The following is a 16213-nucleotide window of genomic DNA, read 5'->3' as shown; positions in this document are numbered from 1 at the left end:
TGTCCCTAGGGCTATGATCAGGAGGCCAGCCAACTAGGCCTTGGAGTCACTCTGGTCGTCCTGGGTTTAAGAGGCAGGTCCAGTTCTTTCACTCAGGCAGCAGGGCAGCAAGGTAGCAGGGCAATTTAGTAGTCCTTCTTGCAGAGCAGCACAGCAATCCTCCTGAGTCACCCACAGGTCCAGAGGTGTACTGAAGAGTTTAGTATGAGGTTTCATTATTTATAACTGATGCCAACTTTGAAGTAGGAGAAGGTTGCAAAGGTTTCCACCCCAGTAGGTGTTTGGAATGTCCTGCCTCCTTGCCCCAGCTCCAGCTTTTCTGGTGTTACAAAACACTAGTGTAAAACCCTTTGTGTGTATACCCACGCAGAGCCTTTGTGATGGGCAAATGTGGTAGGTGACAGCTCCACCCCCTAATCAAGTCACAGATGTTCCATCCTGCTAACACCTATTGCCCTATAAATTCACTCTCTGGGACCAATACACAAAGACCAATGGCCAGCTACACCTAGGCATGTGACCCAGAATACACTCTGCAGATAATTGAAAGTTATCACTTATTAAATGTAATAAGTTAACCCAATGGGGTTGAAATGGTGAAAAATTATTTTAGGAGTGTTTCACTACCAGGACATGTAAAAGTTAAAAGTACATGTCAAACCTTTCAAGTGCACTGCGCCCTACCATATTGTCTACTTAGGGCATACCCTAGGGATAACTTATATGTATTAGAGTGGAAGATTTAGTAGTGGAAAATATTTTATTTTGCAAGGTCACAATTTATGTTTAAACTGCATACTGAAGCCACAATGGCAGGCCTGAGGCATGTTAAGAGGCTACTTAGGTAGGTGACACAATCAGAGTTGCAGGCCCACTAGTAGCATTTCATTTACAGGTCCTAGGTCCATGTAGTATCACCTTACTAGGGCGTGCAAGTAAAATAAATGTGCTAATTGGGTGCAAGCCAATGTTATCATGTTTTTAGGAGAGAGCACTCACACTTTAGCACTGGTTAGCAAAAACAAGATCATTAAAAATGTAGAAGTAAGGCAAAACGTTTGAGGGAAGACCATCTTATGGCTATACGGCTTAACATGGGTGTTAACTCTGTTTAAACAACAGCAACAATCCATGACAAGGTGAACCACAAAAATTAAATAATTTAAACTGTGCTTATCCCTCTAGTAGCTTGGCACAATAACAGTCAGGCTTAACTTAGAGGCAATATGCAAATTATTTATGCAGCACACAAATAGTAATAAAGTGAAAACACGACACAGGATAAATCCCACACCAATTTAGAAAAATAGAGAAAAGAAATTGTAATACATTGACACCAAAATGACAAAAATCCAATAAGTAGAAACTGAGTTATGAATTTTTAAAGCTTAAGGTAAAAACTAGTGCCTTAAAGGTCAAAGCACCAGCCAGGGACATCTAATGAGGCGAGACCGGGTCAAAGTCTAAATATATGGCCGACCACAATGGAGGGCGATTCGGATAAAAAAAAATGAACTGGGCCCAGTGGCATTTACAATTCAGACTTAAAAGAAATTTGAATAAAAATGTTCTTAGAAGGTAAAGCTTAGTGGGGCAAGGCTGCAGGTGATGTCTGAGGAAGGAACATCATCATCTGTGGGCCACTGGATGAAGCCGCAATGAATTTTTCTTTGTTCGGACTTAGTCACCTTTTTCAAACTAGAAATCTCCAGTGGAAAAAGAACGGATACAGCTTTGGCGAAGTACCTTAGGAGCCAGAGTGGGAGCTGTCATTTATTCAGACGGACTTGCAATGCACCTTGGGCAAATAATTGAGCAAGATGGTCCCCGTATTCCCTCAGTTCTCAGAGCAGTTTTTAAACAAAAGTTTTCTAAGTCTCAAGTTTTTAGTTTGGGCGATCTGGGCACATTTAGTACCACCACCATGGGTCCACACTGAAGAGTCACCACTTGGGGGGGGGGGTATAAGACTCATTCAAGGTGGGTCAAGGTGCAGGTTCAAGATGGTTGGAGCCTTTTCCGTCCCTGAGGCTCTGATCAGGAGGCCATATTCACTAGCCCTTGCAATCACTCTGGTAGTTCTGAGTTCAAGCTGTGGAACAGGGCTCAGGCATTAGGGCAGGCCTCTGAGGGTTGAAGTCAGCCTCCAGGCAGCAAAGCTGTCCTTCTAGGTGCAGCAAACAGTCTTGTAGAGTACACAGCAGCAGGCAGTCCTCTTGGAGTCCTTCTACAGGTCCAGAAAGTGAACTGAAGAGTGGCTCTGAGGATCCTATTTTTTATACCTGGTGCCTTCTTTGAAGTAGAAGTTTCTAGAGAATTTCCTATGAAAGTGCTTGAAGTTTGCTGCTTTCCCTCTCCTTATTGTCTGCATGAACAATGCAAGGGTTGCAAGTCGTTTGTTTGAAGCCAGAGCACCACAAGCTATTCAGTGGCAAGTGGGGCTGTGCCCATCTCTTTCCCCCTGTCCTGCCAGTTGATGGCCGATACAGGCACATGTAATCCCTCTATTGTGTGACTGTCTGGGAGAATAAACAAAGTCCAAATGCACCCAGTCATGTGACCCAGTAACAGGCTGAAGGCACCTAGTGCCCTATTTACGAGAAACTAACTCAGTGGCGCAAGTCATTGTTCAACCATATGTTGCATCGCTGTGCTTTTCCCTGCACTGGTACACAAACTGCTGCCAAGCGCTGGTGCACGCACCCTTGTAACATGGTGCGAGGATTCCTGTATTGCGTTGAGATTTTTTTGTGCAGGAATGGGCACCCCTCAGCACAAAAACAATCAATTGAGGTGATTTGCTCTACCTATATGTGCTGTAGAATGCAGCACGATTCGAAAGAGGAAAAAAACTAGGAGAAATTAAAACATTTCTCCTTATTGTGCCTCGCTACGCCACCCTTGGGGTGGCGTGGCATTCTGATATACTTCCAGTCTTACGATTGCTCGTAAATCTGGAAATGCATCAGTGGTCATGTGTGTTGCGTGGGAACACCCACAGCAATACCCATGTCACGCCCCTAACACGCAAAGCGTTGTGTGAAAAGGGGTGATATTTACAAGCACAAGTACAGCCACCTATGGTGGCTTTATGTGTGCTTGTAAATATCATTTGGTACAAAAGGGGGTGGTGATGGACGGAGCATCTGAATCAATCAAACACTCACACCCAGTCAAAAGATCTGGGTTTACTCCATCACCGTTCTTTAGCCCACTCTGCCACCCCAGTTCAGACATGGCTATATGCAAATCAGTCTGACCCTGTGCCTCATGGGAACAGTCCAGCCCGAACTGCCAAGCCATGTCTTCCCTGGACCGGAAACAAGCTTCCGAGGACCGGTTTCTGGCATTCCAGCCTTCTTCAGCCCGGCTTGCTTGAATCCAGCGGCAAAGTGAGCAAGGGACTCACGTCTGAGCATACCCTGCCACTCTTATGGCGGCCTATGGGAGAGGTAGGCCTAACAGTAGTGAAAACGAATTTAGGATGTTTCACTACCAGGACATGTAAACCTTAAAAGTACAAGCCCATCCTTTTAATTACACTGCACCCTGCCCTATGAGCTACCTACTACCAATGGCCTGCAATAGGGTGAGATAAGCAATAACAGCTGAGTTTAATGCTTGGCAAGGGAGTTATAGTGCAGCTCAAAATGGCAGTTTAAAACTGAGTTCAGGCTCCAATAGCAGGCCTGGAACATAGTTAAGGAACTACTTAATTGGGTGACACAATGAGTGCTGCAGGCCCACTAGTAATATCTATTTATATACAACTCAACAAAGGACTTATAAGTAAATTAAATTAGTTTTAAACCAATTGTACCATATGTATGAGCGAGAGCATAGGCACTTTAGCACTGGTTAGCAGTGGTAAAGTGCACAGAGTCCTAGAGCAAAAAAAAAACTGAATGTCAGCAAAAAGTGGAGGGTAAAGGCCAAAAGTTTGGGGGATGATCACCCTAAGACTGAATGGCCTAACAGGTAATATGAGATACCAGGGGAGAGTATGTAGTCTGACAGCAAGTTTGCCGACTTTAATGCTGGAAACTAGGGTTCGAGCCTTGGGGTCGCATCCAAATCTGTGATTCTGGAGTTTGCGCTATATAAATCTGCATTAAAAAAATTGCAAGGGAGGAGCCGATCTGGCGACCAAGATGGCCGCTTAGGCTCCCGGCTCCGCAGACCTTCTCATCCTGCTACAAGATCCTGCCAGTTATCCTGTGCCTATGCAACTCTCCCGGGCAGATGAAACGAAATAACGCTACACCGAGTGACCCCGAAAGTTCCACCTGCTTCGAGAACGGAGAAACATCGCCTTGAAGTTTGAGGCCTACATCAGCATTGAAGCCGGGGCCTCGAGTAAGAGTGCAGCCGGCTTCTAGTTGAACAACATCGGCCATAAGAGTTCGGGAGGAGCTGGTCCACCGGAATGGAAGTACATTTTGTCTGATTTCAGCATCAAATATCCGTATGGATTAGCGCCGAAGTGGAACACCTCAATGACACTGCGGATGCGAGCTGAATAATTGGTTGTGGGAGCCAAGAATATAAACGGCTTGGTACCGTCTAAACTGCGACCCAATGGTTTCGGGCATATCCTGAAGACAGCTCTGCAATATCCTTGCATGCAGAGGGGTTGGAACGTGTGTCTTCGCTTCTGATTCTACGGGGTCTATCCCGAAAGGCCCAAGGATAGACAGTGAACGAAACACGCGAAATGGCGCTTAATATCGGCTTTTGTGTGAATCAGACCCGATCCTCCGAGAGGTCTGGGAAAATTCGAACGGATGACCTGGGACGGCATATCCTATCTAAGGGATCTCCGAGACCGGACCAGAATTTCCCTATCAAGGGGGACCAACTAGTGCTGACCAGGGTTGAACCTACGCTTGGGGCTATAATGGCGGCGATTGAGGGTCTTCATCTCTCCCTGAATTGGAAAGCCCAAGCCTTGGAGCACAAATCGGACGCCGTGGCTTTTGGACTGGGAAATAGTGACATAGCTTTTGTTCAATTCAATGACACTGTGGAAGTAATGACATCCACACCACCCGACTGATGGCGGCCAGCAACCCCATAAAACGAGTAATGCAAGAGACCCTGGATTGCAAATTAGCTAATGCCCATATATTGGAGGTCCCGGTCATGTCAGTGCTCACAATATTGTTATCGACTGAGGGTATATCGCACCAAGCAATGTATCTGATGACTCATGTGATGACTCAGAAGTGGCTCGACAGGGTGGCCCTTTCTCCCTTTTCGAACTCAGTGCACTTGGACTTTACACAACATCCGTGGTTCTTATCGACACAGATGGGACCCAGTGACAATGAGACTGAGAAAGCCCAGCTATTTCCGGCTTGCTACTGTTCTATCGAATTTTTCAAGATGGCGGCTGTTCATTTGAAGAACATTTGTGTACCTGATCGAGCGGGTCAAGGCTGAGAACGGCCTATCATTTCAAGACTTTTATTTTAATGGTGGCAGTGTGGGATTCACTCTATGATGTTGGTACCGGGGGCAGTGTAGGCGAGTAATGTATCCCCCTGATTTTCACTTGATAGTGAAATGATAATATATCCGTAATAGGGGGAGACTTTGAACTAGCGGGGGGAGAGGCCGGGAGCCTGTACGAAGGCCCTCCTCCACTTACCTCTTTTAGTATTTGTAGATTAGATGGGGCAACAGGCACACTGCTAGTTGGGGTCTGGCGTAAGCTACATGCAGGGGTGCAGGGTGGGGGGTGGGGTGTAGTGCGCATTGCGTTTTTTAATTTTATTTTCTTTCTTTATTTACTGGATGTCCTGACTCTGTTTTCAGTATTAAGGTGCCAATGAGAGCTCTATTATTTTAATTTGTTCTTTTTTGCATACAAGTGTCCGTACTTTATCCTGTTTACGATTTTAGTATCGAGGGGCGCAATGATCTTTGATATCCTGATTTTGTGGGTAGAGGGGCCTGTGGGCTGCACGCATTGATATAGGCTAACTCAGCTAGTTTTATAATCCTGATTCGTCAAATGTGTGTTAGAATCTCAGTGTCCTGCTTCAACGGCTGCCGATATTGCGACCTTTCAATTGTTGGATTCCTTGTATGTGTTGGACTGCATTGCACTTGATACGCTCTAACTGTTTTTCGTTTTTTATAACAATAAAAAGATTTTCAAAAAAAAAATTCAAAAAAATTGCAAGATGCCAGGTATTCCTTTTAGGGCGAGGGAGAGGAGTGATAGTCATAGTTTCCATTTTGGTAGTTTGGTATGAAGGTTGCAATCCTCCAGTTTTCATTGTGTTGATTGTGACAGTCATTACGTTTGTGAGCATTTTCTAACCTATGGAATGTTTTGGTAACTGCGTTGTTTGGTATCATGCTCTTGCTCTCAGTATTGTGCTGATATTCACATTTGTTTTGTATTTGCAACCATTATATAATGTTAATTGCTGCATGCCATGGTTTTATGCTACTTTTTGTTGCATTTTATTCATATATTTATTGCAAATGTAATAATTATGTTGTCCTGTACCTAATCTTTCCCTACACTACCTTACATGTGATAAGCATTGACTATTTATCCAGGGCTACCTCAAGAGTCAAGGAGTCTTGGAAAGCCAACTTTACACTGTAGACCAAAATTCATGTTTATAAGTGGCACAGTGCAGTGCAGCAAGTGACCTTGCTGTGCTGCACCTTGGCACTGGGAAAGGGCAGAAATGCACTGTATTTAAGGCATACGGCGCATTCCTGTCCTTTCCAACGTGGCCGGCACACAGTGGTCTGACTAGCACTAATGCAGGCACCCTTGCACCATGGTGAAAGAGTGACAGCATTGCATGCAGGATTGTTTTTATGCAGGAAGGGGCACCTTTCTGCACAAAAACAATCTTTAGAGGCATATTCCTCTTTCTATGTTTACTGCTGCTGCACACATAGAAATAGGAAGTAAAGAGGAGAAATAAAGATATTTCTCCTCGTTAAGCCTCTCCTGGGGAGGTGTATCTTTTTGCCGCATACCCAGGTCTACCAGGTTTAGTTAATCTGGAAATGCGTCAAAAACCATGGGAGTTGCGTTGGAAAACCCATGCAACGCCCATGGAACTCCTCCCTTGTGCAGATTAATGCAATGAATCGATTTACACTGCTTTGCATGACTCCAGATTTTTTAAACCATTCAAGGCTGCACATAGTGGCTTTGATTGACTTAAAAAAACTCACTTAGAAGTTTGCGTCAAACACGTTCCACGTTGCATGGTGCAAGCATTACGCAAACCTCTCCTAAATATGCGTTCTAGTTCCAATTAGTAGTAAAAAAATACAAATTCAAGTTTGCTATTGTTTGGATATCTCAAAGACAGCACGAGCGTGAGAAAACTCTTTATTGTTAGAATTACCTACTAAATTATGCCCTGATACAATTTGTAGCGAAAACCCTGTCACAGTTATTGTAAATTATATTGTCACGCAGGTGTCACAACAGTTCTAACCATGACAACGCTGATGATGGGAGCTAGAACATCGCTTCCTAACGCGAATTGCTTCATAAAGGCAATTGATGTTTACCTGGGCATCTGCTTCAGTTTCATCTTTGGGGCCTTGCTGGAATATGCTGTTGCTCATTTCTGCACTCTCCACCGAACAGATTTGAAAGAATCAAAAACGGTAAGGTTGTCAGTACTTTCAATTTTTGACACAGAGATTTACATGTAAACAATGTCTTGTGAATGATAAACATTACTTTAAAAAGTAATGCGCCTTGTTATTCCAAAACCATTTGAATGCACTATACCAAGCTTACAATATTGAAACATAGGCAATGGAAAATGTCAAATTATTTGTTTATGTAAGTGGCTCAATACATTAGGAATAACCCTACTGCTACAATAAATCAGTTATTGGACCTCAGTAAATTCAATGGTGACAACTAATTTCTATTCAATACCACAAGCTAGATTGCTCAATAGGGAAGCAATTGGTAAACTGCTTTTTTGTAATTTTAGTCAAATTCTGATATTGCCATTGCAGGCTGCACTCTATGGTTGTCAAAAGACACAGCAAGGCCTCTGCTTGAATTCTATGGGGCATATTCACAATGGAAGTGACGGAATGCTGCGTTAGCCTTCTTGGCTTAACGCAGCGCTCCAACACTTCCGTAAGGCAGGGCTGCAGCATATTTACAACAATATGTTGCAGCCCTGCATTTCCCCCTGTGCTGGCGCTAAATTTAGCTGCCTAGTGCCAACGCAGGCACCCTTGCACCATAGTGCAAGGGTGCCTGCGTTGAAGTGTAGGATTATTTATGTACAGGAAGGTGTCCCTTCAAAGATTGTTTATGTGTAGGAAAGGACACCTTTAAAAGACTTTAGATGGAACAATCTTTAAATGACGTTTTGTATCTTCTATGTGTGCTAATGCAGCACACATAGAGGTTGGAAAACATAATTTTTGTAATGAATGTTTATGTGCAGGAATGGACACCTTCCCACACATAAACAATCAATGGCGTTTTGTTGTTTCCATGTGGAAACCGCAAAAATATGTGGCAGGGTCAAAATCAATGAGTGTTGCGGTGAAACGCTCACCACAACACCCATTGCCCTTCCCTTTCATGCTAAGTATAGCGTGAAATTGCGCCTTAGTTACAAGGCAGCGTTAAAGCCATGTTAAGCCGCTGAACACTACTTTGTAAATAAGGCGAAGACCCTATCGCCACCACAACGTCCAAAAAAGTAATGTTGTGGTGGCAATAGGGAGTTGTAACTATGTCCCTCAATGCACAGGACTGCCAATAAACTGTAGTGTTGTGTTATGCTATGTTATATTGCAGTTTTTGGTAATATGTTAGGTATGTGATAAATATGTTTTGAAATGTATGGTCATCCGTTAGGGATAATGGGCGAAGTGACTGCAAGTAAAATGTGTGTGCATGGCAGCGACATAGGAAGCAGCTAGAAATTTAGCCCTTGCCTGAATTTGTGATGCTTGTGCCAGTGCTACATTTGTTAAAAAACGAAGTGCCAGTGACAGTACCCATGCTACCATTAACCATTGCACTCCTATAAGAATGAAATACTAAACAGGGGGAGGTAGAGGGAAAGATCAACCAGGTTCGCCCTCCACGGCAATACTTATTCAAAAAAAGATCTGAAAAATTCAGATCCAAAGAACTTGGCTAACTTCTGGAACACGACACCTTAAGGTCTGTTTCAGAAACAGGAAAGGAAAGAAAACTTTTTCTTTATAGTCCCCTCACTCACCGGAGTTTCCTCACGGTGACATGCTTCATCATTGGGGCTTCTCAACCCAGCTGCGGGTTGAGGCGTGCTGCGACAATCGCGATTGCGAAGGAGCACTTTTATCTGAAGACTATGTGTCGTGTAGTGTGAGAGAAAGGGGAAAATGAAGTGGAGTGAAGGAATTAAAAATATCCTACTAGTGGGTTAAACAAACTTTATTCCGGCCCCTAGTGGATATATTAAAAATGGGGTGATTTACTAGGGAAACTGGCTCTATTATGGAACACAGTGTCTAGTAAGCGTGTCAACTAGTTTCGAGCTGTACCCCACAGCTCTTCTTCAGGACTACAGCAGGGTCCAGCCCTGTGAGTGCCACTCCAAAACAAAAAACAAAAAGTGAAAGGTATGCCTATATTAATATTAGAATATACATACTCTTATCTTTGCAATTCTTTGGTAAATTTTTTAAAAGGTTGCACTGAACCTCATGGTCAATCGCGGGAAGGACATATATCCCCGTAATCACTTGTTACAAGGTGTCATCTCAGCGGTAAACCTACTCGGCTCCCCTTCGAGACCGGCGATCCTATAAGAATGCCATTCAGACTATTCCAAGCCCCAAAGATTTGATAATGGCTTGACTACAGGTATTGATCAAGTTAAATGTTTATATAATTAATAAACTACTGTGCTCATCTTTAATTTAGACAAACAGTGCCCCCTTGTGGCAGGCTGTCATAATACCAGTGTTGAAAATTAAGTGCTGAAACTGAACAGCAGAAACCACCGGCTTAAATTAAGCACTGTTTATAGCACATAAATAAAGCTGAAGCTGCTTACAAGCTTCGAGTACTAGACGTATAAAAGAGACTCCATCTTTGGTTACTCAGTTGATCACGGTTACTTTGAGTACATTGTAGCCTCCTGGTTGCTGTGGGCCATTAGGATAGTTGCAAGTCGGTTTTGACCTGAGGAATTCAGGACTCTGGGGCATATTACCAAGGGGGGCGCTAGGCAATTATCGCCAATTTAGCGGCCGTTTTCGGCCGCTAAGCGGCGATAATTCTATCGCCCTATTACCAAGCTGTCGCTAACTGATGTTACCGACAGCTTTTAGGCGATAGCGAATGGTTTGGGGCCCGCTTTGCATATCAGCAATGTTTATCGCGAATGACATGCAAAGTGGGCGTACCCAACCAGTTAGCGACTGAAAGCAGTCGCTGACGTTGCTTTCGCCTATTAGCAAGGCAGGCTTAGCGTTGGAAATATTTGCGCTAAGCGCGAATATCTCCAAATACGAACACCTGCCCAGACCAGTTCTTAGCTATGTTATCCAATGGGAGGTGGATAACATGGCTTAGAGCATTTCATCGCTAATGCATGAATATTGCTGTGTTCTCAGCGATATTCACGCATTTCGCCGCTATCGCTGGATATTTTAGCACAATGGAGAAAAACAATGCATATCCAGCGATAGGCGGCGATAAAAAAAACGTCGCTAAGCCTACTTAGCAATAAATATCGCTACTTGTTGGTAATATGCCCCTTTGATTTCCCAATATAGGGGCCTATTAGGATGACGGGTGGACTTTGTCCGCCAGTAATCCTAGCGGGGATTGGGACCGCCTGCCATAAGGGCGGGGGTCCCGTGGGGGGCATTAGGATGTGCCAGCCACAGTGGCGGGCACATCCTGCATTTTTAGCATTGTGGCGGGCAGTGCCCTGAGCACCGCCCGCCACAATGCTAAAAATGCATTCATGCATTTGCATATACAAAGCGTCAGTCACCACGCCGTGCCTACTGCTTTGTCTATGCAAATGAAGGGGGGTACCACCGGTACCTCCCGTGTAAACCCCCATGTCTCCTTCACTCTGGGGGCCCCCTGTGAGCCCATCATAATATGGCTGGCGGTGTCTATTAGACACCGCCACTATAGTAAATCTTTTCCACCCCGGTCGGGAAAGTGGCGGACGGTCTTTCTGTCCGCCGTGGTCCCCCCCGCCATTCTAATATGACGGGAGGAATTTTGGTGCGGGATGCGGGCGGATTGCCCCCGCCAGGCTGGTGGTGGCTACCGCCAGCTTGGTGGGGGCAATCCACCCGCCATCCTAATGGGCCCCTAAATGTCATGACATAAAGTGTGGAAGTGTAGGTCCTTGACACCTCACCACACCCTAGAAAGACTGTCGATGAATTTCCCTGGGTGCAAATGCTAAAGGAATGTACAAGCAGCTGTAACCAGGTAATTGATTTATTTTTTCAACCACCCCACCCCATCGCCTCGCCACCACCTTTCCTTAGCAGCCGCCACTGCCCCGTACCACAAAGCCAGGTATGGAGGCCTGCAAGGAATAGTATACCACTATCCTTGTGTTGTATTCCAAAAGGGAAAAGCAGGTTACATACCTTAAAAGAACTGGAGCTGCTTGTAAAATCAAATATTTCCGTTTGAAAAACATTGGGGAGAGCAGACTGTGGCCCTCCGGACCACAGCCTGCTTCCCTCAGAGGCTGCCAACAGCATTCTCAAGGGGGGTTCCCAAAAGAAACACCATCAACTATGTGAATTACCCCATCCCTTGAGGTGTCTCTAATAATCAATGGGTAAGGTTACAAACAATTGATGCATTCCACTTCAACTTACAATTAGGACTGTACACACCTTTTAAGCCCCTTGCTAATTGCATATTGGATCACCAAATCCATTTTGTAGTCACAAACACTGTGATTTTGCGAATTGCAGGGATACATTTTCAAAATTCTCCTAGGGAGAAAGATTCACCATTAACAATTCCAGTTACAGTTCCAAATGTGTAAATGTTTTGCCTTTGCTTACTCCCTGAATACTGTGACAGCCACATCTTCCCGTGTGTACAAGTGTATATCTTTGTGACCTGCAAGAAAATGAGAAATGTGACCCATATGCAAGAATAAACCCCTATGAACAAATATCTAACTTTCTTTTTGAATCCTGACAAATATTTTAAAAATAGAATCTAGAACATTAGATGTGTTCAATCATCATGGCTGCATAACTGCTGTGTTTAGTGGAATCACCTTGGTCATTCAAATTGGTTGGTTATTGATTCAACAATATTGGTTTTGGCAGCCTACAGTTTTAGTTTCCTGGCATACTTCTATTGCCAGTATCATTTTCCATCCCCTAAAATCAATTTCATTATCAATTACAAATACCTGAAAATGTTGCATTTTCTTTTAGGATGATGCAGAGGATGAAGAAGAGAGGGAGATCAATGGGATCATTTCTGCAATTTGCAAAAGCAAGGCAGATGCCAAGAGCAGAGTTAGCAATAACAACCACACAGAAGACAGAACTAGCAGAAAACACGAGAAAGGCAAAAGCAGTCGCTGCAACAGCACATCGATGTCTGTAATGAAGAGGCTTTTCTGTATTTTCGACTGTTTTCAAGTGAATAATCCACACCACATCGACAACTATGCACGGCTCTCCTTCCCAATATCATTTATGTTCGTAAATTTGATCTACTGGGTGTATTACTTGTACTTTTGAGCCCCTTAAACTGCAAACTTTTCTACTTTCCAAATGAACAACCAAATGGACAGTGCCCTGGGCAGATAATGAAGATTGTTTTTCCGCATTTTGCAAATACTGTGGGGCTGTAGCAAAGGATTGCATCTTGCATCGAGTGGACTTTTCTTGAGTCTTCTGTGAAAGGATCTAATCAGTATACTTGTGTCATGACTCTTGCATGCAAAGCCCTCCCGTGCCATTTCTTATGTGCCAGGGCAGGCGGATGTTTTTAAAGATTAATGGTAAACATATCTATAAGATATGACTTAAGTTTACAGGTGTGTTTAACCTATACATGTGCTAAATATTTTTGAAAGGGGGCTCAATAAACAGTAATGTATTTATTTGTTTTGTGCAATCCTCTGTGCCCTGACTTTTGTACATTTTAGGCAGAACATGGAATGTTCAAAGAGGATACTGTGCTTGCATTCCGCCAAGGATGTTATATTACTAATATTTATACCGAAGGTGTTGAAGATAGCTGTAAAATATGTGAGCATTAATCTCGAAATATACCTTTGTGTAATTACGCCTTCAGGTTAAAACATTTAGGACACAATAACAAAGTCTCATTGCAAAAATGAGATGCTAATAACGGTCTGATCTTATTCAGCTGTGGCTAATGCTTGTCCTTCATCCTCCTAGCAACTCGATGCTTGATCAATGTCTGTTTTGCTCTAGTGCCATGATTAGTTCTGGAAATGTATCAAGATTTTTCAGCCAAGTTCAAGAAAAGCTGCATACTTTGAGTCCTCCCCTAACACATAATGGGCCTATTCACGAATAATCTCATAAAAGGATGAACTGACATTTGCATCCTTAACTGGGCATACTTTTAGGAGTTTGTTCAGTTCACAAGCTGGAAAGCCAACTAAGGCACAGTACTGCTGGTCTACTTCCGGGAATGTAATGTGACTTTTCCTAAATGCTCCTATGTTCCCCCGTGTATGGGGTTCTTCAAAGCTAGCAACTCCAAAAAGGAGGATTGAGGCCGCCTCTGCAAATCCATATTGTTTTCCCTGTAGAACATACATTTCTCCTCATGGAGAAAGACCTTTACTTACACCACAAGCAAGTCTTGGGATGATCCACGCCCCTTCCCATCCTGTAAGAGGATAGGGTTACCACCTCACTCCATGTCAAAAAAGGATACTATTTCCATTACTCAGCTTTTTCCTGACACCCTAATTAATTCTGGGTTTTGTAGTCTTTTATTTATTTTTATTGAACACTCAATGAAAACCCAGCTTTGGAAATAATGTTCGTGATGACATGAAGTAAGGTGGCCAGCCTAGAATGAGTGACTCCAGCCATTGGTGTTAGTATATTTCTGACCATTTCCATGGTGGAAAGGGGTCTGAGAGCAGTTTAGAAATGCCCTCAAATGTACATGTTTGGTGGTGTTCTGAAACTGCCAAGTCAAACAACGCCTTGGAACACCCACTTCACACTACTTGAGTGGGATGTACTATCACAGATGTCTTTATACTATTGAAAGAAAAATCTGCATTAATATATGCAGTTACATTAAACAAGTATCTCCTTGCCAGGCACAACAAGGCAGATTCAGTCGTAAACTTATGTTTATGACTGTATTTAGCTTTGTGAAAAATGGTCTAATCTAGTTTTTCTATTATTCCAACAATGTATAGAACTGACAATTGAAAACAAGATTTATTTAATGAATTAAACTCTCCTTACAGTTTAAAAACTATCACAATCTGTAGTCAACAACAAATAAAGTTCTATGTAGGACCAGTTTTACGGAGCCATTTGCACACCTAGATTGAACATAGTAGTAAGCAATGATCAATTTGTGCAAGTTACTTCCCCACCCTGACTCAGAAAATCAGTATTCGGGGGATTTTACAACACAAAAAACACGTGCCAATTTGGAAATTGGGCATACATGTAAAAGTATGTGTATACCCATAAACTTGTAAGTGTGCCTTTACGTACTTCTTCTCAATAGTTCACTCATTAAAATCATGTCTAATTTCTTATGTCAAAAGAAGAGATAAAAAGAGCATTTCCAAGATTAGTGTTGGAAGAGATTATGCCCATATTTATTGAGGCTATTGTGTAAGAGGGTACTCAGTGGGTAAACATATTCTGTCTATGAAGGAACAGAACAAACATTGAGGAACAAACCTATGCTTGCATAGTTTTTCCCATGAGTTGGAACTTTACACATATGTTATTTTTATGCATTTGAGATCTCAATGATATCAACACCTGCCTTTAATTCCCTCCAGAACTCTTGAGTACATCTAAAGAAAGCTGGACATTTTGAGATGATTAATTCGTGACTTCGATTTCCACAGTTTTGTCACTTAGACCCTAAATTCAGAATTCATTCTAATCCTTTTTCTGCAGCACTTGGGCAAGGAAGGTCTCCACACCTGAGCCCTAATGGAAATTGGGCTTGTGATAAAGGACAACTCTTAGTGTAGATGATAGCACTTGAGTAGAGACCAGCTCATCATGGAATACAGATTTTAATGATAAACATTTATTGACTAAAAGCGATTCAGTGTTTACCTGTTTACACTCACCTCACTTATTCTGGCAATTGACATTTCTAAGAAATATGTTCCATTCTAAAATTATATAAACTTTTATGTCTCAAAAATACATCTCTGTGTGTTTGGTGTTTGCTCTAAATTCTAATGTTGGTCAATAACAGCATGAAAAGTCCTGTAATCCAAAAGATACAACAGTAGATAAATTAACCATCTGCACTTGGAGGAGGTGATTAAAAAACAATCATAAGTTAAAAAGTAGACAGTTTAGGACTTTGCTTGCAGTACTCAGGATTTTTTAGGGTATATTTGCAAGCATTTACTGCTGACTACTCATGTAATATCCTCCATGAATACCTGCCGCATGGTAATTACAAAATAGGCTATTTACGCTTCTTTTCCTAATTATGCCTACTATTCCTTACACACTTCAAGGACTTTCAGGGTTGGGAAAAAGACTACGTTCACATGTTTTTTCTTGAAACTTTACACCCTCATTTACTAATGTTTTTTCACAGGCACTCACAATATTCAACACTAATGCATCCTCAACTGGCCTTTAAAATGGTAAGCAAATTGACGCCATCATTTGTGTCCCATTGCATTTCACGAACTTCCACACAAAACGTTAGCAATTGAGGGCCATAGTTGTTTCGCATACATGTTGCTCTTTCCTAAGCATCTGGTAAAATCTGCACAGAATAGTGTACCATATGTCACACTGTGTACCACTGATATCTGTTTGTTGTGGTGTGAGATTGGTAATTGTGGTATTTGCAGCAAACACATGCCAGGAGTGTTATAAGCACCTTGAAAACTACTTCTTTGTAGGTGTTCGTCTAATTTACACAGTATGTCTTCACTCATTCCTCTTGACACCCACAAGTCAATTGTCAGTTTTGCTCATAAAC

At 42.7% G+C, this 16213-nt stretch overlaps 1 protein-coding gene across 1 annotated transcript in view; it reads left to right on the top strand.

Moving 5' to 3' along the window:
• Positions 1–13544, top strand: part of LOC147711799 (gamma-aminobutyric acid receptor subunit pi-like) — a 488208-nt gene extending 474664 nt beyond the window's left edge. Inside the window, exons 8-9 of the mRNA XM_086920240.1 lie at positions 7460–7653; positions 12448–13544. Coding sequence (XP_086776366.1) covers positions 7460–7653; positions 12448–12759 — 506 coding nt within the window. The 3' untranslated portion in view covers positions 12760–13544. The remainder of the gene's footprint in view (positions 1–7459; positions 7654–12447) is intronic.
• Positions 13545–16213: the final 2669 nt, after the last annotated feature.

Source organism: Lissotriton vulgaris, chromosome 5, assembly GCF_964263255.1.
Source record: "Lissotriton vulgaris chromosome 5, aLisVul1.2, whole genome shotgun sequence".
Lineage (NCBI taxonomy): Eukaryota > Metazoa > Chordata > Amphibia > Caudata > Salamandridae > Lissotriton > Lissotriton vulgaris.
Note: the sequence above shows the minus strand (reverse complement) of the source record. Positions and strands in the feature narration are given on the sequence as shown.